The sequence below is a fragment of the Manis javanica genome, chromosome 15, assembly GCF_040802235.1.
Source record: "Manis javanica isolate MJ-LG chromosome 15, MJ_LKY, whole genome shotgun sequence".
NCBI classification, from domain to species: domain Eukaryota; kingdom Metazoa; phylum Chordata; class Mammalia; order Pholidota; family Manidae; genus Manis; species Manis javanica.
Genome location: NC_133170.1, coordinates 25,473,914 through 25,498,691, shown reverse-complemented (window position 1 = coordinate 25,498,691; position 24,778 = coordinate 25,473,914). Strand labels below are relative to the sequence as shown.

The 24,778-nt window shown below is 41.9% G+C and overlaps 1 protein-coding gene and 1 pseudogene across 2 annotated transcripts; one reads left to right on the top strand and one right to left on the bottom strand.

Annotated features, from left to right (window-relative positions):
- Positions 1–1,825: 1,825 nt before the first annotated feature.
- Positions 1,826–10,957, top strand: C1S (complement C1s). 2 transcript variants are annotated; one of them, XM_017642021.3, is made up of 13 exons: positions 1,826–1,993; positions 2,358–2,484; positions 2,936–3,013; positions 3,266–3,473; positions 3,671–3,848; positions 4,706–4,831; positions 5,278–5,477; positions 5,697–5,850; positions 6,218–6,333; positions 6,736–6,814; positions 7,359–7,487; positions 8,440–8,514; positions 9,750–10,957. In XM_017642021.3, the coding sequence occupies exons 3-13, from the start codon at positions 3,009–3,011 to the stop codon at positions 10,544–10,546; spliced, it is 2,067 nt and encodes a 688-aa protein (XP_017497510.2). In that variant the 5' UTR covers positions 1,826–1,993; positions 2,358–2,484; positions 2,936–3,008; the 3' UTR covers positions 10,547–10,957. The 2 variants fall into 2 exon arrangements, with proteins under 2 accessions (XP_017497510.2, XP_073078374.1); XM_073222273.1 differs by lacking the exon at positions 3,266–3,473.
- A 5,266-nt stretch (positions 10,958–16,223) lies between these two features.
- On the bottom strand, positions 16,224–17,646 carry LOC108384824 (YY1-associated factor 2 pseudogene; annotated as a pseudogene).
- Positions 17,647–24,778: the final 7,132 nt, after the last annotated feature.

Below are 24,778 nucleotides of genomic sequence, written 5' to 3'. Positions count from 1 at the left end.
TTTATGAGTCCTCAGACATGAGTTAACTTCATCATGCCTCTCACTGTACATTCCTGTGCAGCTTGAGCCTTTAACGGGCTCTGTGTGATAGCAGGAGGTTCCTGCTGGGAGATGTCACAGTGCCCACAGTGCGGGGAGGAAGTCGCCCAGTGATAGCAGACAGGAGGTGTGTGAATGTGGGCTGGAGACCCTGGGTAAGAGGGTAGAGGGGAAGAGCCAGAGCAATGTTAATAAGATCCCCATTTTTCCACAGCTTGAGAAAATATGGGTTATATTTGGGGCTTCTGGGCCAGGGACTACTAGCTGCTCATCAAACCCAGATTTCCTCTTCTTTCTGGGGACAACCCCTGCAGTTCCATGTGACCTCGTAGTTGGGTTCTAGCCGAAGGACTGTGAGTAGATGCTGTGTGTACCCCACGTAGGCCTGGCCCATAGACATCTCCCACCTGGGATCCTCCATACTTTTTCTCACAGTGGCCCCGTGAGAAAGAATGTGCTAAAGATAACAGGGCCTTCGCTGTCCTGCTGACCTGGAACCATTCTGGGCTGTTTATGTGGGTAAATAATAAGCCTCCACTGTGTCTGAGCTGAAATAGTTTTTAGATTGGCTAGTGTGGCATTAGCCTGCCTAATTAATACACTGACTCATCCAAGATTTTCATGTCCTGCTACTGTAAATAACCAGCAACCTGGGTGTTTAGGAATGGGAGTGGAGGCTCACAGATGACCCCAGATTTTGAGAACACTAATTAGAAGTGAAGAAGCTGAAGTTGAATAGATTCCCTGGGCTGGCGTAGGGAGCTTGGCAGGATTTTCAAAAGTAGGGAAAACGTGAATGCAGTTCATAGGGTTTTCTAGCAACGGTAGCAGGAAATGGGGCTTCCTATAAAGTGATCTTAACATGCTCTAATAACTCAGACGATGAAATTCAAAAAAGAACAAAGCTCTACCTAGAAAGAGTTGCAGGGTGTGAGATAGAGCAAAGTGTGTATTTGAGATCAAGCCCAGAGTCCCACGTCTGAGTCCCACACCGTAGAGAGCCTGCATGGTGGGTTGGGTCGTGGGGAAGGCTGCTCAGCGGCCTGTGAAAATCAGGGAGTGGGCATTCTCTGAAGATGGGTGGGCCTGGTTCATAGATGCTGGAAGAAGTCAGGGGTTATTTTCTCCAAGAAATCTTCCCCTTGGTGGGAGGAGGAGGTGTTATGTAGTTGGGTCCATGTACAGCCCTGTCTTTTTAAAAATCGGTAAAATTCTGAATTTCGAAACACATCTGGGCCCAAGGTTATGGATAAGGGAATCTGGATTGCTTCTGAACTGGGGTTTGATTGGTGGATAGAATTTAGATGTTTGGAGATGTGGAGGGGATTTTAGGAAGAGAAAAAAACATCTTCCCTCCCGCACCAGTTTAGGTCTAGGTATGTCATTATTCCACCATTAAATTTGCCTTAAAGGCAGAGAAGGTCTGTATTTCTGATAACTACTCTCTAATTCGTGATTCATACACAGTTGGAGGGTTGGACTTTCTGAGTTTGGCTTTTTCCCCCACAGTATTAATCCCCTCCTTTTCCCACAAATCACCTGACTTCCCCGAAAACTCTGTAACACACCCTTTGGCTGAAGAAGAGCATTAGGCAATCTGTGAAATTCCCCACTCCTTTCCCCCCTGGAACCCTGGACAGAGAGGAATCCCAGGCCTCAGGAAGGATGCAGTTCTTGTCTCAAAAGCAGAGGGAGCTCCAGGATCAAGGCTGAGCTGCCCTTTCCCTGTGCCCTGGTCTCCCAGCCCCCACTCTGTTTTGACCAGGGAATTTCAGACATGTACACTGGGGAAGGGAATCATACGAACAGAACCGGGACAGGGAGGCCGGCGGAGGTTCCTGCAGAGGAGTGTCCAGGCCCTGGGCTGCCCTTCTTGGCTGCTGGCAGGGTTGCCCAGCATGCCCACTGGCAAGAGAGAGGGGACTGACCCACTTGCTCCCATCATCTTCTGAAGGTAAAAACCTTAAAAACAAAAGCAGAGCTTTGATGGAAGAGAAAAGAAAGGCAGAAAACTTCACATAGAAGATTTCGGGTAAAGATGGAGGGCTGGAAAGAGCAGAATAAAAGGAAGGCAGAATATAGACAACCTATTTCTCTTAGGTTGACCTTGCCAACCCCACATCACCCCACTACTTACCACTGTTTTCAGAGGTAGGAACATTTTTGGCAAGACTTTTCTAGGAACTTTGGGAAGATATCTTGTCCTTGTCTTTTAGTAAAGGGAAAACATCTGGAAAATTAATGGAGGGAATTGACGGAATACATTTCCTTTTAAGTATCTTGCCGTCCATCTGCCTCTTTTCTCTTTGCCCACCCAGCCCACTTCTCCCAAGGTCACTGCCTTCCCCTAGGGAGAAAACCTCATTCCCCATCAGTGGTCACTGGGAGCATCAGCAGCCGTATATGCAACAGTGAACATAGTAAAAGGAGAGCTGGTTTGAAGGGGTAAGGGGGTCACCGCCAACAGAGGAGGGGGGGGATGTCCTGGGTGGGTGATCGTGATGGGAAACGACTTCTGAAAACCTTAGTGGAAATGGAATATTGTTCTGGGAGGGCAGGAGACAGACTGACAGAGGGCGGTAGGGCGGGGGTGAGGAAGGAGACCTGAGAAGGAAGAAAACAGGTGCAAAGTACTCATGTCTTGGGGGGGGGGAACTGGAAGAAGTTCCAGGGAAGCGATGGAGAAGAAAAAGATTTAATTTTAGTCCAGGAAAGGAATTGAAGCAGCACCAGGGAGGGTATGAGAGGGCAGCTGTTATATGGTGGGGTCAGGGATATAGCTGTTTAACCTGTGTGTGATTTGTATGAAGGTGACACTGTACCCCAGGTGGCCCCTACTGCCAAATAGGTGCCTGTGTTTATTAGACAAATATAGCCAGGTCTGCCATCCCTTTAGCTCCAAAGTCCAGAGGTGCCGAGAGCCAGGACCAAGAGACGTGCCACTCACCAGGGTAGACACAGTGCCAGAGATGAGGTAAGTGCCCATGAGTCTACAGAGATGCACAAGGACTCCATTCCCTTCATCTTCTCAAGACAACAGCTCAGATGGAAGCCTGGTTTTGGTTTGACCTGGACCTTTTTGCTTGACTCCAAACAAAGATTCTCCTTAGAGAACGTGCTGTTGCCCCCTCCTTCCCCCTCCCCTCTCCCTGTGACAAAGCCTGGTGCTCTGCACTAGTCCACTGGGACCTGAGCCACCCATCTCTCCACATGCCTTTTTTTTCAGGTGCATTGTCCTGTTTTCCCTTTTGGTGTGGGCGTATGCTGAGCCTACTATGTATGGGGAGATCCTGTCCCCTAACTATCCTCAGGCCTACCCCAATGAGATAGAGAAATCTTGGGAAATAGAAGTTCCTGAAGGGCACGGGATCCATCTCTACTTCACCCATTTGGACATAGAGCTGTCAGAGAACTGTGCATATGACTCAGTGCAGGTATAGTGTCGTCCGCACGCAGAGCGTAGGGCTGGGTGGTAGAAGGAGAAGGAGGTGGGAGGCCATGCCACAGGCATGCAGGGAACCAGAGGCAAATAATCCTCAGATGGTACATGTTCTATTCTCTCTGTCCCTTTTTCTCTGAACTCCACACTGAAATATTACCTTTCTTAGCTTCTTTTGGTCTCTTCTCTTAGATAATGTCAGGAGACTTTGAAGAAGGAAAACTCTGTGGACGAAGGACCAGCAAGAATCCCAACTCCCCAGTTGTGGAAGAGTTCCATGTCCCATACAATAAACTGCAGGTGATCTTTAGGTCGGACTTCTCCAACGAGGAGCGATTCACGGGGTTTGCGGCATACTATGTTGCTGTAGGTAAGGTTCAACCTTCTACGGGTGCCTTGTTGATCCAGCTGAAAGATTAGAAGTGGGACAAATACAGAGCAGTGCAGTGATGAGTATTCTGTTTATAACTGTCACGAAGTGTTGATTTGGCATGAGTTCCTCCATGAATTATTTTTGTGAAATCCAAGCATATGATTGTATCTTTGTGGTGATGATGATGGTAGTACTGGATAGGAAAGGGGGATTTATTGAGAAACATGATGAACTGGGCACTGCATTAGAAAATACACCTGTGTTCACTTAATCTGCACCTCAGCTCTTCAAGGTAGGTATTATTACCTCCACTTAAAGATAAGGAAAGAGAGGACCAGGAAAGATCAGTGACCAAGTGTCACACCTGGAATGTATGGTATTCAAACCTGTTCAATGGCCAAGACACCTTCAAGTTCTGTGTGCTTCTCCATGTATCACCAGGCTAAGATGAAGTCAGATCATCTCATAAAGCCAAATTATTGTTTAGATTTGACAGGAGTGACACAATATCATATCAAATAATACATGTGCTAATGGTTCCTCCTCCCTGCAGAACACATATCAACACACCTAGCTTGCAGTGTTGTCTCTAGAATTGAAATGCTGCGCTTGTGACACAGGTTAAAGCCTCTGGTATTGAGAGCTCCCTCACAGCTGTGCCATGGCAGGGCACACCTCTGCAGTCATACTTCAGGAGAGTTATACATAATAATACCATCCTGAAATGTGATTCGCTGAAGGTCTTTAAGCAACAGGCTTTTCCTACTTTTTCTTACCCTTGTAGTTTTGGGTTTAAACACACTTTTCTTTCCAGGTCTTTGTCGTTGACCTCGAACTTTCCTTGTTCCCTATAGATATAAATGAGTGCACGGACTTTGCAGATGCTCCTTGCAGCCACTTCTGCAACAACTTCATTGGCGGCTACTTCTGCTCCTGCCCCCCGGAATACTTCCTCCATGATGATATGAAGAATTGCGGAGGTGAGCTTGGCATCAGGAGGGGTGTGTGTTCCCTGGGATTTGGAACGGTTTGATGTTTCAGTAAGGGCTTTGTCTACCCTTCCAATTTTGATTAGCCTCAGCCTTGATTTGACATATATATATTTTTGGATCTGTAAGTTGAGGGAGAGGCACAAGAGCAGAGGCAGATAAGCCCACAGAATCAAACTAATTAATTAGGGAAGAGAGAGAAAGATGCCTGTGCAGAGTCTACCTGGGGCTGTTCAAAGCCATGGAAGGCTCTATCATCAGCTCCTTTTGGAAAGCCAATAGGCACTGAGTGTCTCCATTGCTGTGTCCTGGGTGTGTAAACGTGGCACACGGGCTCCAGTCAGGGACTGTTGGTTCACGAGGAGAGTCAGAGAATAGGGCAGAAATTTCTTTGCTTCTCTCTGTATCTGATTTCCCTTTTCCTTTTTTCCCCCTAGTCAATTGCAGTGGGGATGTCTTCACTACACTGATTGGGGAGATCACAAGTCCCAATTACCCCAATCCATACCCAGAGAACTCAAGGTGCGAATATCAGATCCTGTTGGAGGAGGGGTTCCAAGTGGTGGTGACCGTGCGGAGAGAAGATTTTGATGTGGAACCAGCCGATTCAGAGGGCCACTGCCCTGACAGTTTAGTTGTACGTGCTGGGTCATGAATTTTCTCCCCAACTCACACAGAAAGTTTTCTCCTTGAAGACAAATTATTGTTCCTTCTTCCTCTCCTTTTCTTTTCACCTCCTTTTTCTTATTTCATGTTACCTTCTACCTTTTGTTATTATTTTTTATATTCCCTCCATTTTTACCTCTTTCTTTCAGTTCTTTCTGTCTTCTGATTTCACCATGTTGTTTCTTTTCAGTTTGTTGCAGGAGACCGGCAGTTTGGCCCTTTTTGTGGCGATGGATTTCCTGGGCCAATAAACATCGAAACCCAGAGTAATGCTCTTAATATCATCTTCCAAACTGATCAGGATGAGCAAAAAAGAGGCTGGAAACTTCGTTACCGTGGAGATCGTGAGTAACTGAGAATTTACTCTTTGGTTGTTGGTTAGTGGCAGCAAAGTCCCTGGACAATGTAAAATCGAAACAGAAACATTGTTTTGATTCTGAAATAGTCCACTTCCTCGGCAAGACCCAAACCTGTCAGTGGCTGCTACAAGTGCCTTGGGCTCTAAGGAATCCTTCAACTGGACTTGCCAGTGCACACAACTTGGGAGCGGGCAGTTAGTATATAATGCCATATTATTTTAGACATCTCCATGTTGGAATGTTTGGCATCAAGATTGAAGATGGCTAAACAATTTTAGAAAGTGTGAGAATGATATAAATAGAACAGAGATCCTCCAACTATTTGGTAATTTTTTTTTCTGTCCTTTCCAAGCAATCCCCTGTCCTAAAGAAGTCACTGCCAATTCTGTTTGGGAGCCTGAAAAAGCAAAATATGTGTTCAAAGATGTGGTGAAGATAACCTGTGTGGAAGGGTTCGAAGTTGTACAGGTGAAGTACTGTTAGGGGCTCCTCCCTAATCCCTAGGTTAGGATGAGTGTGCTGGAATTGTCCAATTGTTCATTGAATGCTTGAGCAAAGTGTAAACTCTTCTCCACAAACAGAAGGGCTGGGACCTGCAGCCCTTCCTTGTCATGAAGCTCCTTGGCCAGCTTGGCATTCTCTTTCTGCCCTGTCTTCCTGGGGAAGGAGAGCTGATAATCTGGGGTAAAGTTGTCATTTAGCCCCAACTGCTGGATGCTTTGGGTTATTCTGCTGAGATGTCTTCTTGTGGTGAGGACTTCTCCCTGATCCGAGGCCAGAGAGTGACTCCATTTTTAATTTTGATTCTCCATTATCTCCTCTTATAAACTGATGATGATGATGATGATGATGATGTCTCTTATTCTCCAGGGAAGTGTTGGTTCAACATATTTCTATTCTACATGTCAAAGCAATGGAAAGTGGAGTAATTCCAAACTGAAATGTCAACGTATGTATCTCTTTAAAAATGGGATCCTTTTTTTTTTTCTTCCCAAAGGGAATTGAAAGATCAGTGCATCAAGATTCAGATGCATGGTTTCTCTTTAGGCTTGTGAGAGGTCGGGTTGGGATTTAGATGGGAAACCAGTCATGGAGTCCCAGTCTTCATCTGGTCCCAGGCTAGCCAAGTTAGCAGGTGTCTTCCAAAGAAAGGGGCAGTGGGATTGGTAGAGTTAATAGCACCATGTGGGTCCATTCCTGGCTTCTACAGGGGCCTCAGTGAACACTGAGAATCAGGTTTCTCCTTGTCACTTGAAGGTGTCACCTTGAAGGCACTATCTGAATTGGCAGGACTTGGTGGGCTGGGAGTTGAGTGATGCCACTTGGAGAGCATGGCCACAGAGGCTGGTGTGGGGGATTCATCCCATGTGAGCTTACGGATGTGGGGGTGGAAAGGAGTGAGGCAGATGGCTGGGAGGATGACACTAGCCCAGGGACTCTTCCTGGGAGGGAGTGGCTGGCCTGGTTGCCCCTCTCCTGCCTTTTTCTTGTAGCTGTGGACTGTGGCTCTCCTGAACCCATACAGCATGGTAAAGTTGAAGATCCAGAAGATACTTTATTTGGTTCTGTCACTCACTACACTTGTGAGGAGCCTTATTACTACCTGCAAATTGAAGGAAGTGGTAGGTTTTTTTGACTAGAGAAAAAAGAAAGAGTGTGTGTTGGAGGGTGAAAAGCACAGTCTTTCTGGGTTGGAGGGGATTTAAAGAGAGTTGAAAGGGAATGGGATGGACTTGCTAATCTTCCCGGCTTAGTCTAAAGACACGGTTTTCAATTAGGGCAGGGTGGGTTCCACAGGGTCCTCCATAGGGGATTGCAGAGGTCACTGAGCTTAGCTTCACAACTTCTACAGGAATTCCACCTACAGTATTTATTTTTTTGACCAATTATTTAATGTATTCCAGCATTTGACCAATTATTTAATGTAGATCCAACAGGAATAATGCTTCCGGCTTTAAGTCACTGGCTTATAGTGATTGACTTTCTTCTTTTTAAATTGAAGTATAGTTGCTATGCAATATTATATTGGTTTCAAATATACAACACAGTGGTTCAACAGTTACATACATTATTAAATCCTTACCCCCACTAGCGCAGTTACTATCTGGCAACATAGTAAGATGTTAGAGAACCATTAGCTATATTCTTCATGCTCATTATCACCCCTGTGACCAACTTATATTATGATTGAGATTTTTGTGTCCCTTTATCCCCCTCACCCTGTCCACCCATCCATGATTGGCTTTCTTGATGGAGAGGTGTTGGTAGATGTAGGGTTGGATAAGACATAATATGTCCCTCTTCATTGCTTTTAATTTAGTTTCCCATGTGAAGCACTTTCCCAATCTCCACCATAACCCTCATTTATCAGACTGATCCTCCTCCACCCTTGGCAGGACAGAGGCCAGAGGGATTGCTTGGAGGATGTTCTCAGGAGTCTTTCCTCACTGATTTGATCTGATGCCCTCCTTCAATCCCAGAGGAGCTAAGGCTCTGAATGAATGGTGGGGAGGGGAGAATAGAAGAGAGAGGATGTGCTGAGGAGTATGTCTTGTGACACTTGTGCTCTTGCAGGGGAATATCACTGTGTGGCCAATGGAAGCTGGGTGAATGAGCTGCTGGGCACAGAGCTGCCAAAATGTATTCCAGGTAATCAAGGCTTGGGTTCGGTTAGGGATAAAACCAGCCACAGATACAGGTGAGTGGGGGTCACCTTCTAAAAGAAGCTGGGATCTTCTTGGGAAAGGACTTAGTAGTTCAGGCCTAGCAGAGTCAAGCTCAGTTGGTGGGGAGACAGGGAAGTCTGTGGGAGGGCAGGGCCCTGGGGTGTTCCTCATCCACACTGAGTCAGGCCAGCTGAAAAAAGCCCAGCCAGCGACAGAGGTATCAGAGTCAGTGCCAGTGAAGTTTGATAATGTAGGCGTTGTGAAAGGATTTCAGATTGCTAAACATGGGGCCTGAAAATTAGGAGTGAGGAATCAACACTCAGAAACAAGACGAGTTGAATAATCTAGTTATTATATTAAAGTTTATATGGCAACAAGATATAGAGGGATAAAAGAATTGAGGGGTTGCAGACAGGTCAGAGTCAGGTAGAAGGCTCTCAGGTGAAGCCAGGATAATAATATTGATCCTGGTATAGTGTTTTTGAGAGATAGGGGGTGAGCTAATTAATTCATTTATTATCTCATTCCAGTCCTTGCAACAATCCTATGGGGTAGGCATTATTAGCCCCATTTCACAGAAAAGTGAATTGAGTACAAGTTCATACAGTGAGGAGCAGGGGTGGGATTTGAACCCAGGTCTGTCTGAGACCAAAGTCTGTTATGCTCAACTCAAGAGTCCATTCAGGCTGACCAGCGAGGGATTTAGGGAAGCCAACTTCATCTGAAATAAAATTCAGTTTTAGTTACACTGGGTCGTGGCGAAGTGGTCAAACCTGGGCCCCGTCAGTGAGGAATGACAAGTGGGAGAGCCCTCTCTTTGCCCTGCTTCCGCTGACTCCTGGGAGGGACTCAGGTGCAGCTGGGTCCGCAGTAAAGAAGGCCATCAGCTTTGGGTCTGGGCCTGTGCTGAGCCTGGGGTGAAGTGTGCCTCTGGGCGGGCTGTGAGTCACGCGGTCCACTTATGTGAGTGGACATTTGGCCTTGGAATTCACGCACTGCCTCAGTTTGACCAGTGTCTTCCACAAGCCTGCTCGTGGCATTGGCAGAGGGGGATGTGTGGTCCCTAGGCGAGTGAGGATGAGGCAGGTGCTGGGATGGCTGACCAAATGCAGGGGCGGCTATGCTGTTCCAGGCACCTCTGCAGCGAGTAGTGGGAGGAGCTGCAGGAGGCCAGCAACCTGTTTCCTGCTCCCTCCTACCTCACTTTTTCCTTCCCAGTTTGCGGTGTCCCCAGTAAGCCCTTTGAAGCAAAACAGAGGATACATGGAGGAGTACAGGCAGACATACAGAGCTTCCCTTGGCAAGTCTTCTTTTCGAGCCCACGGGCCGGTGGGGCTCTCATTGATGAGCACTGGGTGCTGACAGCTGCCCATGTTGTGGAAGGAAACCCCAACCCTGTGATGTACGTCGGGTCCTCCTCGGTGGTCACCTCAGTTTTGGCAAATGCCCAGATGCTCACCGCTGAACGTGTCTTTATTCACCCGGGTTGGAAAATCATGGATGCCCCAGAAACACGTAAGAATTTTGACAATGACATTGCACTGGTGCGGCTGAAAGACCCAGTGGAAATGGGGCCCACTGTGTCCCCTATCTGCCTGCCAGGCACATCCCCAAACTACAACCCTGCAGAGGGAACCCTGGGACTGATCTCAGGCTGGGGCCGAACAGAGAAAAAAAGTCATGTTATCCTGCTCAGAGGGGCAAAGATACCCATTGTTGCCTTAGAAAATTGCCGGGGATTGAAAGTGGTAAATCGCAGAGTGGATATAAATGCCTTCGTTTTCACTAATAATATGATCTGTGCTGGAGGGGAGAAGGGCGTTGATAGCTGTGAGGGGGACAGTGGTGGGGCCTTTGCTGTACGGGACCCCGAGGGAGAGAATAAATTCTACGTGGCTGGCCTGGTGTCCTGGGGTCCCCAGTGTGGGACCTATGGGATGTACACACGAGTGAAGAACTACCTTGACTGGATAAAGAAGACCATGCAGGAAAATAGTACCCCCAGTGCGGACTAACCCGTACATACCTCACCAGCCTCTCCAAGATCCATAGTCATCTGTTGTTTTCCATTCTTCACAATATTCCCATTAGTTCACTGTGACTGAGAGAAGACATGGAAGTATGATTTAAATAGAATTGATCGTTGGGATACCTGGCTGGAAGTCATTTAGTGTGGTCTGAATTTGTGGGGTCCTCTCCCCTGAATGCCAGCTGTGGGTAACACCACGGGAAGCGCAGCCCTATCTGGCACTATTCCACGGGGAGGCCCCTTTTCTGATGACCGACTCGTGTCACAGTTCTGACTGAAATTGATTGTTGGGCATACCCTTGATTTTTCATTTCCCCCTTTGCCTGTTCAAAGTTCTATTTACTTCATCATTCTCATTGTCTGCTATCTACTTGTAATAAAGCACGGTTATAACCCAGTTCTGGCTGATTCATCATCTTGTTTTCCACCAAGACCTCAGCACCATAGAAGGGGGTGTGATGAGGGGGCTGTTGTGTCCTGGAAATCCAGGCATCTATTTGATCATCATGAAAGCAGATATTTGACCATCATGAAAACAGGGAATTCAGTTATTCTCTTCTCTTCCAACTGAAATTTGCTGAATATTGTGGATCAGCACGAGCATCCTTAATGCAAGTACTGTATTCTGCACCTTCAAACTCATTATGTAAACTTCAGTCAGAAGTCCACATACAACAGTTAGCACTGGCTGTTTAGGATCTTCTTTAAGTGTAACGTTTTAAGTATAAATTGTTTCAATATGTTTCCTGAAGATTAATTTCCCTTTAGTACTTAATTGTAAAAGATCATCTATGATTTAATAAAATAGAAAAACAGGAGAAATTCAACATGTTCTCACTGCTTTCCTAATGGTTTCAGTCAATGTTTCAGTCAGGCAGCAATGTCTTCTCTGGATAGATCTCTGCACCAAGATGTTCTGGCTGAAAGTCCTAGTGACAGGAGATCCAAAGACTCTCTCTTCTATTTTTTTTTTTAAAGGAATGAAAATGAAAAATAAAACTCTTCCTCCCCTCTCAAATAATTAGTGATGAAAAATGACTGCACAGCAGAGATTAGTATGTTTCAGATGAGGACAGGAGAGCTGTCTAGGGCGGCAGTTGCCCTAATAGGCTGTCTTATGAAAGCCATGGACGGAGAGGAAGAGTTTCGAAGGACTCTGGTCTGTTTGATGTGACGTGTGGCTTTCAAGAGAACAGTTTTTATCAGAAGCCAAAGGGGTTGTAGCTGAAGCCCATTGAGAAAGTACTTTGACCTCCACAGAACAACAGAGCTAAATTCAACAGTTGACCTTAGACTGAAGGTCAACACTGATGAAGTATCCACTACGATAACTGAAGAGTCTGAACAATCAAAGGGGAATTATAATAGGGAGCCTCCAGAGGATTGTGCTGAGTCAACCAAACAGCACAAAGCCATTTACGCTATTCCTTGACCGTATATGCCTTGTAACCACCTTCCCCCACTTGCCTGTCATTACACCTGCAATGGAATTGACAGTGTACCCCAGACGACAGTGTTTTGGGTGGGAGAAGGGGGATTCCTCTAGAGAAAAAAAAGAATTGGAAAAATATTAAGATTAAGAAACATATTCATGATGTAGAAATTTTCCTCATTTTTTATAATTGGAGCAATAGAAAAAAAATTAACCTAGAATCTGACAGGTAACAGAAAAAGGAAGCCCATCCCTGCCAAAGAGACTCTTGGTCTGTTTGGGTTCTGCCCTTACTGATAAGGTGAGGTTGGTGGAAGAATTTGCTGGTTGCTGCAGCCTTGTGTAGTAGGATGGGTATGGTTTTTGCATGGTTAACTGTACTATGGGATCATTTTCCTGGGTGAATGGCAGGGAGGGATTCTAAATGAATCATCACTAGAGACTACAGAGCTTGGAAGGGCTCAGCAAGGCCTAGAAGGGCTAGAAAATCACTCATGTGGCTTGATGTGTATCAATCATACTGCTTTGCTTGCCATATGGGAACATGTGTCTGCTTGAGACTCAGGGAAAGACAACTTATTCAGGCAGGTGAATTGTCATATTTCTTTGATCAGAAGGAAATGGACTGGTGGATCAACTCCTCATGCCAGGGAGAAGATAATGGCCAGAGGCCAAGGTGACTTGATGGGAAGGAATCTTGTTGACACTGGGCTAGTCCAGAAGGGGTGAGAGGGATTTGGGGATGTTTTAGAGTTCTTTTACTGTGATTCCTAGTATCAGAAACATTTTCTATGGAAACATGAGTTTATGCTTACTGCGTATATGTTCTTTTTTTAAATAAAAAATCTGAGAAACAATTTTTAAGCTTTATTGTGCTATAATTGACAAAATTGTAACATGATGATTTGATGTACCTATATATTGTGAAATGATTTCCTCCATCAAGTTAATTTATACATGCATCTCTCATATGTTTACCCTTACATTTTTTTGTGTCTCTGTGAGAACATTTAAGTTCTACTCACTTAGCAAATTTTAATTGCACAATATGGTGTTAGTAACTATAGCCACTATGTGACAAATTACATCCTCAGGACTTATTTATCTTATAACTGAAAGTTTGTGCCCTCTTACTAACCTATTTCCCCCACAGCCCACCCCTTCCTTGGCAACTACTTTTCTCCTCTCTGTTTCTATGAATTTGACTTTTTTTTTGTAAGATTCCACATATAAGTGATATTATGCAGTATTTGCCTTTCTCTAGCTGGCTTATTTTATTTAGCATAATACTCTCCAGTTTCATCCACATTGTCTCAAATGACAGGATATCTTTCTTTTAAAGGCTGAATAATATTCTATTGTACTATATATACATATATGTGTGTGTATGTATGTATGTGTGTATATATATATATATATATATATATTCACACACCATATTTCCCTGATCCATTCATCTGTTGACAGACTCTTAGCAAGTTTCTTTATGTTGGCTTTTGTGAATAATGCTGCAATGAACATGGAAATACAGATATCTCTTTGAGGTAATGGTTTCATTTCCTCTGGGTATATTCCCATAAATGAGATTGCTGGATCATAGGTAGTTTAATTTTAATTTCTTGAGAAACCTCTAAACTGTTTTGCACAGTGGCTGTACCAGTTTACATGCTCAACAACAGTGTACCAGGGTTCCCTTTTCTCCCCAGTGTCCCCAGCGTGTGTTATCTCTATTCTTTTTGTAACATCCATCATAACAGATTTGAGGTGAAATTTCATTGTGGTTTTGACTTGTATCTGCCCGTTATTTAGGGATGCTGAGCACCTTTTTCATGTTTCAATTGGCCATTTATATGTCTTCTCTGGAAAAATGTCCTTTGCCCATTTTAAAATTGAGTCATTTCCTTTTTTCCTATTGGATATGTTCCTTGTATAATTTGGATATTAACTCCTTATCAAATACATGGTTTGCAAATATTTTCTCCCATTCTACAGGTTGCCTTTTCATTTTGTTGATGGTTTCCTTTGCTGAGCAGAAGCTTTTTAGTTTGATGTAGTCCCATTTGTTTATTTTTGCTTGTTACCTTTGCCTTAGGTGTCAAATAAAAGAAATAATTGTCAAGACCAATGTTAAGGAGCTCACTGCCTATGTTTTCTTCCAGCAGTTTCATGGTTTCAAATCTTCCATTAAAATCTTCAGGATTAAAGATTTTGTTTTAAAATTGATCTTTTTGTAGTTATAAAAATATTTGATTGATAATTTTACATAATAGTAAGGGGTTGTAAGTACTTTTTAAATTTCAGGATATTGATAAGTGCATAAACTGGCAATTTTGAAATAGGGCATTTTGATTTTTCATAAGAATTGTTGTATTTACAAGTGTTGGTGAGGTTGTGGAGAAAAGTGAACCCTCCTACACTGTGGGTAGGAATGTCAATTTGTGCAGCCACAGTGGAAAGCCACTTATGGAGGTTCCTCAAAAAACTAAAAATAGAAATACCATTTGATCCAGTAATCCCACTTCAAGGAATTTACCTGAAGAAAACAAAATCCCTGATTTGAAAAGATAAATGCACCCTTATGTTTAAGGCCACATTATTTACAATAGCCAAGTTATGGAAGCAACATAGTGTCCATAAATAGATGAATGGATAAAGAAGATGTGGTACATATACATAATGGAATATTATTCAGCCATTGAAAAAGAAGAAATCCTGTTATTTGCAACAACATGGATGGACCTAGAGGGTGTTATGCTCAGTGAAATAAACCAGGCAAAGAAAGACAAAGACCATATAATTTCACTTATTTGTAAGATATAAAAACAAAACAAAACAAAATGGACAAAATAGCAGTGGACTCATAGACCCTGAGAATGACTGAAGGAGGGGTTGGGGTGGGTAGGTGGAGAGGATGAGGAGGATAAAGGGGCACAAAAATTCTCAATCATAATATAGATTGGTCACAGGGATGGTAGTACAGCATGGAGAATACAGCCAGTGGTTCTGTAACATCTTCACATATTGACAGATAGTAACTGCACTAGTGGGGATGAGGATTCAATAATATGGGTAAATGTTGAACCACTGTGTTGGATACTTGAAACCAATATAAGATTGTATATCAATGATACTTCAATAAAAAAAAAAGAATGAGGGAGATTCAGATACATTGACATCCAACATGTATTTAAGAGGAAAAAAGAAATCGAAGAAAAATACATATGTTTGATGCCCTTCCACCCCCCAAAAGAATTGTTATATTTCATAAGGGGCTAATTAAACTGATTTAAGATTAGTTATTTCCCAGTTCTGCACAACAGTTCTCATTTCTATATTAATTAGATTCATGCTTCTGTGACCCTAGCTAAAGTTTGAGACCAGAAAACAGAAATCAAGCTATTAAGTTAAAGTTTTTCCCAAATTGCAGCTTTTAAAATATGACAGGTTTCTTTTCTCTTCTGTTTGCCAAATGCTTATAATTATTTGAATTGTGGTGTGTTATTTAATATGGAAAATGCCAGTGTTTAATGACAATAACACTAAAACTGAATTATAAAGCTAAATAATCAATGTTTTATTATTTACTAGTCTGCTAGTAAATATTACAATAAATAAATGTTTTGAAAGATAAGCGAAAAAAAAAAGCCCACAAAAAAACAGATAAAACCAGAAATAATTCAGGAACAAGAATTTAATAAAATGTGTCAAAACATTGGCAATGGTTCATACAAGTTTTTTATTTAATAGCAATTTTTCTATTTAACCACACCAAGCAGGTGTATTTAAGAGGCTAACCATTAAGAAAATTCTGTTGCAGCAATAGTTGATTGATTTTTGACTTGTATTCACATAACTGTTTCACAATTCTCAAATAACACATTTAGGCAGCTTATGTTATAAAAATTTAAATTCATTGCATGCCAATAGTAGAGAATTCAAGAATTACATGTTAGAATTCACTAAACTAAAAGTGACAATAGACTTACCAATAATACTGAATAATGAATAATTCAACCACAGTTTCATAGCATCTTTAACTGTGGAGACCAAAATATTAAGTCTGGAACTGTTTGGTAGGCATAGTCTGCAATAAACAGACTTCTATTTTATGTAAAATGCAAATTATGGATTGTGCATGAATATGTTTGTTATGAAAATGTGGTACTTCTTGGTATATCTGTGTATTTGCATGGTATGACAGAAATGACTAAGAAATTGGAGAATATAAACTTTAATGAGATTCTCTGTTCAATGAGGAGGCCTCTGCTTGGGGTGAAGATAACCTGGACACTGCCCTCTCTGTGTTATCAGAGCTGGAGCCCCTCTGACTGTGTATCTGCAGAAGCAGCACTAGATGCAGGCGGTGACTTCGTTTTCTCCTTAAAGTCTGTAATAATGACTGTCAGATCCCCAACGGTAACTTACCAAGTGTTGAGAGCTGCTCCGATCAACATGTTTCAATCTTGGCCTGGTTTTCTCATGACTGTTCTTTCGCTATTTTCCTGTTCACTTTTGTCATTTTCTATTTTACCTCTTTTCTCTTTCTTTGTGTAGGGGACACAGACTGCAAACAACTTGCTGTGCAACCAACTGGGAGACAGGTGGCAGTTTCTGGGTGAAAGTGCCCTTCTGAGCATTGTACATCAGGACCTTGAAGGCCTCAGCGCCATTCGAGGAGGTGCAGAAGCTGCAGTCCCAGTAACTCTCAACCATTCAGGGCTTCAGCTGCTGGCATGCTTCAACCTGAAGGACACAGGGCCAAGAAGCCATGGTGCCCAGTCAGCAGCATGCTCACACCTGGCACCAGCCCATCCAGCCCGCCTTGTGCAGCCCAATTCCCCCACCCTTCAGCCCCAGCACACCAATCTGGGGTGTGGGCTAGACTCAGAGGGCAGCACTACCATGGCTCCATTGTGACCCTTAAGTTGATTTTTGTGTATGGTGTAAGATAGGGGTCCAGTATGGCAATCCAGTTTTCTCAACACTGTCTATTGAAGAGACTTTTCATTCCCCATTGTATATTTTTGGCTCTTTGTCAAAAATTAATTGACCATGTATATGTAGGTTTACTTCTAGGCTCTCTCTTCTGTTCCATTGATCTATGCATTTGTTTTTAATGCCAGTACCACACAGTTTTAATCACTGTAGCTTTGTAATATAGTTTGAAATCAAGATATGTGGCACCTCCAGCTGTGTTCTTTGTTAAGATTGCTTTGGATATTCAGGGTCTTTTGTGGTTCTATACAAATTTTAGGATTGCTTGTTCTATTTCTGTGAAAAATGCCATTGGAATTTTGATAGGGGTTGCATTGAATCAATAGATGGCTTTGGGTAGTATGGACATTTTAACATTAATTCTTCCAATCCATGAGCATGAAGTAGCTTTCCATTTATTTGTGTCTTCTTCATTTTCTTTCATCAGTATTTTATAATTTTCAGTGTATATATCTTTCTCCCCCTTGGTTAAATTTATTCCTAAGTATTTTACTCTTTTTGATGCTGTATTTATTCCCAAGTATTTTACTCTTTTTGATTGTAAATGGGATGGTTTTCTTAATTTCTCTTTCTGATAGTTCATTGTTAGTGTATAGAAACACAACTGATTTTTGTATATTGATTTTGTATCCTACAACTTTATTAAATTCAGTTATTAGTTCTAACCAGGTTTGTGTGTGTGTGTAAGCTTTAGGATTTTCTATAGATAGTATCATATCATCAGCAAATACAGACAATTTTACTTCTTCCTTTGAACATGGATGCCTTTTACTTATTTTTCTTGCCTAATTGCTCTGGCTAGGACTTCTAGTATTATGTTGAATAAAAGTAGAGAGAATGGGTATCCTTGTCTTGTTCCTGACCTTAGCGAAAAAGGCTTCAACTTTTCACTGTTTAGTATGACATTAGCTGTGGACTTGTTGTGTATGGCCTTTGTTATATTGAGATACCTTCCCTCTATACCCAGTTTATTGAGAATTTTTATCATGAATGATGTTGAATTTTTTTCAAATGCTTTTTCTGCATCTGTTGAGATGATCATGTGGTTTTTAATTAATTTTATTAATGTGGTGTAGCACATTGATTGGTGAGTGTTGAATCATGCTTGTGTCCATGGAATAAATCCCTCTTGATCATGGTACATGATCTTTTTAATGTACTTGTATTTGGTATGCTAATATTTTGTTGAGGATTTTTGCGTCTGTGTTCATCAAGGATATTGACATGTAATTTTCTTATTTTGTAGTGTCCTTGTCTGGCTTTGGTATTAGGGGAATTTTGGCCTCATAAAATAAGTTTGGAGGTGTTCCCTCTTCTTCCATTTTTGGAAGAGTTTGAGAAAGATTGGCATTAATCTTACGTGTTTGGTAGAATCTATCAGTGAAGACTTCTGGTTCTTATCTTTTGTTTATTGGGAGTTTTTGATTACTGACTCAATTTTTTTATTAGTAATTGGTTTGTTCAGATTTTCTATTTCTTAATGATTCAGTCTTGGTAGATTGTATGTTTGTAGGAATTTATCCATTTTTTCTTAGGTGGTTCTATTTGTTGCTGTATAATTGTTTATAGTAGTCTCTTATTCTTTGTATTTGTGTGATATCGTTGTAATTTCTCCTCTTTCATATAGAATTTTATTTATGTAGGCCTTCTCTTTTTCTTTGTAAATCTGGTTAAAAGACTTGTCTATTTTGCTAATCTTTTAAAAAACTCAGCTCTTAAAAAAAACGCAGTTCCAATGATCTTTTCTATTGTCTTTTTTAGTCCCTGTTTCATTTATTTCCACACTGATCTTTGTTATTTTCTTCCTTCAAAAAACTTTGGGCTTAGTTTGTTCTGCTTTTTCTAGTTCCTTGGGGTGTAAAGTTAGGTTGTTTATTTGAGATCTTTCTTGTTTTTAATGTAGGCATTTATCACTATGAACCTCTCTCTTAGAATAGATTTTGTTGCATCCCATAAGTTTTAGTATGTTATCTAATACAAAATACTTAATATATAAAAATATCTCGAGATATTTTTTATTTCTCTTTTGATTTCTTCATTGACCCATTTGTTGTTCAAAAGCACATCATTTAATCTCCACATATTTGTGAATTTTCCATTTTTCTTCTTTTAATTGATTTCTAGTTTCATATTATTGTGGTCAGAAAAGATGCTTGATAGATATGATTTCAATTTTCTTAAACCTAGTAAGACTTATTCTGTGGCTTAATATATGATCTATCCTGGAGAATGTTTCATGTGTATTTGAGAAGAATGTGTATTCTGTTGCTATTGAATGGAATGTTCTATAAATGTCTGGAAGGCCCATCTGATCCAGTATGTAGTTTAAGTCCAATGTTTCCTTATTGATTTTCTGTCTGTATGCTCTGTCCATTGTTGAAAGTGGGTGGAGAATATGTTATTTAATTTTGACCAAATCCATGAATGCTGCCATTTTTTAAAATGATGGTTAAAAAAAACCCTTTTTCTTTTGAAATATAGATTCACAGCAAATTGCAAGGATAGTACAGGGAAGTCCTGTGTACCCTTCACCAGCTTCCTCTAATGGTTCCATCCTATGTAACTATAATACAATATCAAAACCAGAAAACATACTGGTAATTGTGTGTATAGTTTTATGTCATTTTATCCACGTGGAGATTTATGTAATCACTACTGCAATGAAGACACAGAAATGTTCCCCTTTCCCTTCCTTTTCTTACCATTTCTTTCTTCCTTTCTTTTCAACCTTTCTTATTTCTTCCTTTTCTTTCTTTCCTCCTTCTTGCTATTGCCACCATTCCTAAAACCACAAAACATGAAAAATTGGGCACAATAAAAATGGTAATCATTCTAATAAAGAAAAAAGTAAAAAAAAAATACAGAGATGTTCCATCACCACAGAGATCTCCTTTGTGCTACCCCTTTATAGTCACACTCTTCTCTTTTATAGTTTCTCTTTCAATTTAAAAAGACACTTTACAAAGATCCAGCCTTTCTCAGTTGTGCTGAGAGGTCAGGTAACTGGATTTGGACTGTGCCCACCTTGCAGGTAGAGAAAGAGGGCAAGTAGATAATGACGGGGGCAGTGAAATTGTGGCAACAGCGGCCACAGTGAAGGAACCCCAAAGGGGAGATCATGAAGTTAGGGAGAGTGTCCCCTAATGCATCTTGTTACCTGGGGCTGCAGGTTCTGTTTTAAAAGTCTCTTTTTTTACTACAAGGGAATACAATGGACATAAAATACCAACAACTGCCAATAAGGTACTAATTCTAATTTTAACCACTGTATTCTGTCTGATCTCCAAATAGGCTGTTTGATATCTCTGTCTCCCTTTATGTTTAGTGTGGAAGCAATTTTTTTCTTTTGTCTTCACAGTTTGAGACTGACTGAAATATTTTTGGCATAATATACTCAAGTTTTTCTGGGTATCCATCTATTCATGGGTAAAATGTAAATATTTCTTGATCTCTCTTGGACAGAAAGCAAGAAGAAACTAAGGTTTCCAACAAGAAAAAAAAAGGACGACTAGAATAAAAATTCACAGAAGCCAGGGACAAAGCAAAAAAGTATCTGAGTACAGAGTGGAGGGAAACCCCAGGACAAACCCCTACCCCCCACCCAGAATTCTGCATCCTTGGAGGCCAGTGTCCCAAAGAATCCCCAAAGGAGGGATTGTATTCTGGAACCAAGCAGTGGTGAACATGGGGAAGGGCTGAGCCCAAGAGCCTCAACAGAGATAATCTGAGAGATTTTGGAAAAACAGTAGTCACCTAAAATGGACCTAGGTTTAACTCTACATCTGCTCTGGGACCATGGAGGCGCTCTGTACTTGTGACACAACTTAATGTAGAGCTTTTTCACAGCAGGTTATGAAGTTTTTCAGTTTGTTTTAAGTGGCCCTGAGCCTTTTCCAGCCTCCTTTTCTTTCTGCTTATTCCTCTTTTGACATCCTGTGCTGTCCTCACTACCAGTGTGAACAGATATGTCAATTCATCCAGCTCACCTATAGCTAAAGGTTTGAAGGACTTTTGTCAATGACATTTCAACCATTATCCAGAAATGGCAGGGATTGCTTGAGGGTGGCGGATCTTAAAAAATTGTCCTGAAAAAGGTGTGTTGGGAAGGAAAAGGGATAAAAAGTGTAATTCAAAGATCACAGTCACAAAGAAAGATCCTGCCCTCTGGTTGTGGATATTAAGGCAGTAAAGAACCAGAAGGACATCTTCACAGTGTATCTTATAATGTGCTTGACACTGCGGTAAGCCTGTTACATGTATTATCTCATTCAACTCTTCAGTATTTGTATGAGATACTACTATTATCCCCATTTTACAGACAAAGAAACTGAGGCTCAGAGAGGATAACTAACTTGATGAGGTGCCATGGGTAGAAAGTGGCCCAAGAGTTTGATTCCAGAGTCAATTTGTGAGTTACTGTGCCCTCCTGCAGCTTTCTCAACTGGTGACTGTATTTTTCTCCCACAGCCTCTGTTCCATTGGGACTGGCAGGGCGACTGCCTTCCACATACAGACCATGCTCTCCTTCTCTCAGCCTCTCAGTTTTGAAGCTCATGTCATTGACTACATCATCAACATCTTCTCATTGTTTGGATCATCTCCTACATCTTGGGTCATTCCCCTCATTTCTCAGTGATCTTGGTTCCTGATTCATTGTCATTCTAATATTATGCCTGTCATAATTTTTCGCAATTTTAATGTGCAGACAGGTGATCCTTCTAGAACTTTGGCCTTGTAGTTCCACAGACCTTCTTCTTCAACAATCTTACCTTCTGCTCTATCTCAGCCACACACTTCCATGGCCATGCCTAACCTGACCTTTTCATTACTAATAACTGCACTCTACTGTAATCCCAAGTTCACACATCCCATTCTTTTGCCACTGCCACCTATTTTTCCAGGTCAATTCCTATATGGCCATACTTCCTATATTCTGTAAAACCAGGAACTCTAATACATTAATCTACTGCATATTTGCTGTCCATCACCCTCTGTGTACTTAATCCCCTCTTTACCCAGCTTCAATTCCATATAATAACTCTTGCATACATCTTGGACATCCTTACCCTTCTATGGTTTCAATATATTCACTTGGCAAAATCAAACTTGCCTTCTCTATGCCTATGTTGGTGCACTGTTGCTGGGGGAAAACACACAGCCAAGCTCACACAACTGTCTCACTTTCAGTTCATGACCATGAATCTCAAGTGGACCCTTAATGCTCCCAGGCATTCAAAATTCCCTAATCCATTGTCTCTCCCACTTGCCTTGATGACTATTTCATTCCTTCTTCTCCCCAAATCCCCAAATCTCTCTGCTTGATGACCTTATTTTCTACTTCATCAAGACAAATGAAGAATTAGAAGACAACTACCCACTTCTCTCACCACACCTACTGAAATACCAGCCTTATATTCTGCTTGCCTGCCTGTTACCATAGGTAAATTATCTATGCCTCCAGGGGCCCCATCTCTCCCCCACCCACACCCATCAACACCGCTTTCTCAATTACGTGATTCCTATCAGCATATAGGCATGTTGTTATTTCTCTAATTAAAAAAACCTTCTCTTGACTCCAGTTCCCCCAATAGCTTACCCTGTTTGCTTGTTCCCTTTGGTAGTAAATTCCTTAAATAACTCTTTGTCTCCAGCTTCGGTCTGGCTTGTGTCCTCACCATTCCATCAAACTGTTTTCCTGGATCACTGATGACTTGGATATTGCTCTATCTGAGCATAAATCCTCAGTCTTCATCTTGACCTGTCAGCAACATTTGCCAAGTTGATCAATTGGTCACTGCTTTGCCTTGATGGACTCTCTTTCCTTGGCTTCTGAAATTCTGAACTTCCCAGGTTTTCCTCCTATCTCAGTGCTCACTATCTTAGTCCCTGCAGGCTACCATAGTGAAATACCATAGACAAGGTGGCTTAAACAATAGACATTTAATCCTCACTATTCTGGAAACTGGGAAGTCCAAGATCAAGGTGCCAGCAGATTCTGTTCTTGGTGAGGTCCCTTTTTCTGGCTTGCAGATGGCTGCTTCACTCTGCGTGCACATGGCCTGCCCTTGGTGCATGTTTATGGAGAGATCACTTCCTCTTCTTATAAAGGCATTAATCACATCATGAGGGTCTCACTATCATGAGCTAATACAAACCTGGTTACTTCCCAGAGGCCCCACCTACAAATATCATCCTATTGGGAGTTAAGGTTTCAAAGTATGAATTTTGAGGGGACATAATCATTCCATCACAGTCACTATTTCTGAGCCTCCCTTTCTGATTTTTCCTATTCTCCCATACTTTCAATACTGGCATGCTCAGGGCATAGCCCTTGGTCCTTTTCTCTGACTTCACTCCCTTGGTTGCGTCATCCAAGCTTTGGCTTTAAATACCCATTTATACATCTACCAGTGACTGTGAAATTTACATTTTTAATTCTGACCTCTTCCCTCAACTCAAAACTTATGCATCAAGAAACCTATTCAGCATCTCTCCTTGGGTGTCTACTAAACATTTATCTAAGTTTTTGAACATATAGGATACAGTCTTATGCCCTGGTCTGTTAATTCTTACATCTATGTCAGTTTTGGTTTGGTTATGATAGATTTTCTCCTGTAACAAGTCATATTTTCCTGCTTGATTGTATGCTTGTATTCTTTGATTGGTTGCCATACTGTGAATTTTATCTTCTTGGGTGCTGGATATTTTTATAATTCTATAAATATTTTTGAGCTTCGTTCTGGGACTCAGTTACTCTGAAACAGTGGGGTCCTTTTAGGTCTTGGTCTTAACGTTTGTTAGGTAAACAGAACACCATTTAATCTGGGGCTGATTCTTCCCTACTACTGAAGCCAGACCCTTCTGCACACCCCGCACAATGCCCCTTGAATTCTGAGGTTTCTGGCACTGTTCCCAGCCCTGGTGATCACCAGGCACTATTCCAGCTAATCATCTTTTATGGTGAATACTTGTAGGGGTACTCATATGGGTGAATACTTGCAGGGATTGTCTGCAGTTCTCCGAGTTCTCTCTGTGTGGCCTTTTCCTCTGTGAGGCTCAGTTCTGTGACCTCTAGAGGCCTTGGTCTCCCTGCACTTTGGGCTCTGTCTCTTCAACTCGGGGAGTCAGCTGAGCCCCACTTAGGTTTCTCCTTCCAGCCTCTCAGCTTGGAAACTCAAGAAAGTAAGTTGGGGCAATCGAAGGGCTCAGTCTCTCAGGGATCATTGTCCTTGATTACAAATACTTGTCATTTGTCCTTTGTTAACTGATGTCTTGAAAACTGTTGCCTCATTTATTTGATGTTTTTCTTGTTGCTGTTTGTCTCAAGAGGGAGGGTACGTCTGGTCCTTGTTACCCCACCTTGGCCTACTCCAATAGGCATCTGGAACTCAGAGGTCCAAAGGGAGCGCCTCCTGTTTTTCATCAAACCTGCTCCTTTTAATTTCCTGCATCTAGGGGACTTTTCTCTTTTTCTCATCCATCTCCCTCCTATATTTACTCCATCGGGAAATCTTTTGGCTCTTCCTTCAAATATTCTCCATAACATGCCCATGTTGCATCACCTCCACTGATATCATTTCTTGCTGGATTACCATAGTTGTCTTCTTAACTGGTCCCCTTTATGCCCTTTTTCTCCTGTAGTCTGACCTCAATTCAGCAGCCAGAGTAAGCCTTTGAAAATATACATTCATGTTACTCTGTTTTGGCTGCCTGTGCAGTTCCCTGATATGTCAAGCATATTCTTAATTCAGGAACTTTGCACTGGCTGTTCCCTCTCCCTGGGATGCTTTT

Bases quoted from the DNA above. Each gene is read 5' to 3' on its own strand.
- C1S (XM_017642021.3), top strand. The intron at 4,832-5,277 runs GTGAGCTTGGCA...TTTTCCCCCTAG, and splicing joins TGATATGAAGAATTGCGGAG to TCAATTGCAGTGGGGATGTC. The intron at 7,488-8,439 runs GTAGGTTTTTTT...GTGCTCTTGCAG, and splicing joins CCTGCAAATTGAAGGAAGTG to GGGAATATCACTGTGTGGCC.